The sequence below is a fragment of the Elephantulus edwardii genome, unplaced genomic scaffold (assembly GCF_000299155.1).
Source record: "Elephantulus edwardii isolate Elephantulus edwardi_28Jun2011 unplaced genomic scaffold, EleEdw1.0 scaffold00131, whole genome shotgun sequence".
In the NCBI taxonomy this organism is placed as follows: Eukaryota; Metazoa; Chordata; class Mammalia; order Macroscelidea; family Macroscelididae; genus Elephantulus; species Elephantulus edwardii.
Window position 1 is genome coordinate 6811370 of NW_006399881.1, and position 2324 is coordinate 6813693.

The window sequence follows — 2324 nt, forward strand, 5'->3', positions numbered from 1 at the left end:
CACAGCAGTGGGCAACGAGCTTAAAGCCCCTGATGGCTCTGGGCGCTGACTCTCACCAGTGGCTACACACATAGTTTTAAAAGTCATGTGTTGCAAGACTTAAATACTGTATTAACAGATACTTGCCTTACCTTCCCTTTCTTATTGTTGTCCAGTCTTGACCATATGTGGCATTTCCCTCTGAATTGACCTCTGGCCAGATCTCTCCCATTTAATCATGTTCAGCTCCACTCAGGTGGCACTGTTATAGATTTCTATACTGGTGGCTCCTGAAACTGATATTGCCCGGGGAATAAAGCTGCAAAAATGGCTAACATTTTCAGTTTTAAACATAAGAGTCCTAAGTTCCTCAAAATTTTGTTGAACCTTTTCCACTTAGTCCTTGCCTTATAGTAAATACTGAATATGACAAAAATGATTGAATAGCACCAAATATCAAGAGAAAAATCCAGAAGCAGATGGTCAAGTTGGTTTCACAGCTAGATACATAGAGGTGTGTGCGTACATACTCATGAGTATGATTTTCCATGTCATACATATTGTATGCTTTTGGTGAATACTAGTCCTCATTTACACATGAAATTGAGACTTTGAATAGCCATGATACTGTTGCTGAAAGTTTGATAGATCATAATTCTTGGTCCAAGTATTTTTTCCTCACTTGATTTTGGAAATTTCTGTCAAGTGTATCAAAAGATCCACTTGGATAAGACCTGGCTTTATTAGACACCCAAGGTTACAGTTCTGAAGAATACATTTGGTATTATATTTTTATTTGGAAAGGATGGATGCTAAAGTTTTATATAAAGTCTGCTTTGTTTGGGTTTTTTTTTTTTTGGAATGTAGTTTATGCTGGGGTGGAGGAGACCAAAAGGAATTTTTAAGAAGGATAATTATATAATTCCTTGCCGTGGAATCAGAACCAACTCATAGTTGAACCTTCAGTGGGTTTGTAGAGGTTGTTAATTGCACAGGGATAGATTGGCTATCATTTTCTCATGGAAATTGGTGGATTCCAACCACTCAGTGCAATATCTCCCACTGGGCCACCAGAGCTCCTTGAAAGGAGATAATATATTCATCATAATTGAATTTTCTTTTAAGTGAATGTTTTTAAAGCTGTTATAAGCCTCAATTTAAAATTTCTTTTTTCATATTTTACAGATGATTAATCTTTCTCTTTTTTTTTAATCATTAGGTAAAGGAGGTAAAAATAGACGCAGAGGTAAGAATGAAAATGAGTCTGAGAAAAGAGAGCTGGTGTTCAAGGAGGATGGCCAAGGTATGCTTCTTCAAAAGTTGGACTTCTAGTGATAAATATAGAATTTAAATCTGGCATAATCCTGAGCAATAATTCTCATGTTCCTTCTTAGTGGGAGCACTTACCTTTTTCTCTTATGTTTTTACTTTGAGCTCTTTCCAGTCTAGAGAAAATTTGCATTATCAGGACAATGAACTCCCTACTTTATTAAAAATTGTTTTTCTGACTCATTTGAAAGTTACTGACAGACTTCAGGATACTTTTTTCTTATTCCTTATGACTTTTTTTTTTTTAACTAGAACTTTTGAGAAATTTATTAATGCTCTGCAAAAATGCTACTGAAAAGGAAATATTTTCTAGTTTAAAAAACCAAATTCTCTGATTTCTTAGCCTTGGTCATTCTTGTGTCTTGTTAGCAGTTGGCTTTATTTTGGCAGTATCTATCCCACCCACCCCACCCCCAGTGTGCCCCTTTGGAAGAGAGACTACTTCTGTGTTGACCAGCTGCTTTGAGTTATGAGGTGGTATGCCAGACTGGCTCACTTTGCAGTCTGAGGAACTCACCTCTTTATGTTAGCTCATCAGTTGAACCTTTCAGATTTATGCGTCAGTATATTATAGATGAGCTGATTCCGTTTTTGAGGGCCCATTGTACATCTGATTTATGTAATCTAAAGCTTCTGAAGTGATACCTCATATCTTTAGTAATTTAATGGCAGAGGAGCTAGGTCCATGAACAAGCTAAAGGCATAATCTTCTTAACTTTTTATATGGTAGTGAAATATTGAGGCTTCCTTGGTCTCCTTGGAAAGACTTTGATTGAAAGTAGTAGAACATCTTTCTGGTTTTGTAAGAACTTTAGAATAATCACTAAGACATTCAAACTTAATAAAAGCATTCTTCCTATTTAAGCTACTTATGTTTGCCTAAGCAACTACACCAGATCCACTGCTGTTGAGTTGATTTCCAATTCTTTTTTTTTTTTTTTTTTAATTGGGAAAAACATATTGGGGGTACAAGGAGGTGAGGGTTGGGGGCAGAAGGGTGAGGATGGGCCAGGATG

The 2324-nt window shown here is 36.4% G+C and overlaps 1 protein-coding gene across 1 annotated transcript in view; it reads left to right on the forward strand.

The window, feature by feature from the left end:
• Positions 1–2324, forward strand: part of LOC102877423 (eukaryotic translation initiation factor 1A, X-chromosomal-like) — a 16986-nt gene that overhangs the window by 3651 nt on the left and 11011 nt on the right. The window contains exon 2 of the mRNA XM_006893793.1: positions 1199–1282. Within this exon, the coding sequence (XP_006893855.1) occupies positions 1199–1282 (84 nt within the window). The remainder of the gene's footprint in view (positions 1–1198; positions 1283–2324) is intronic.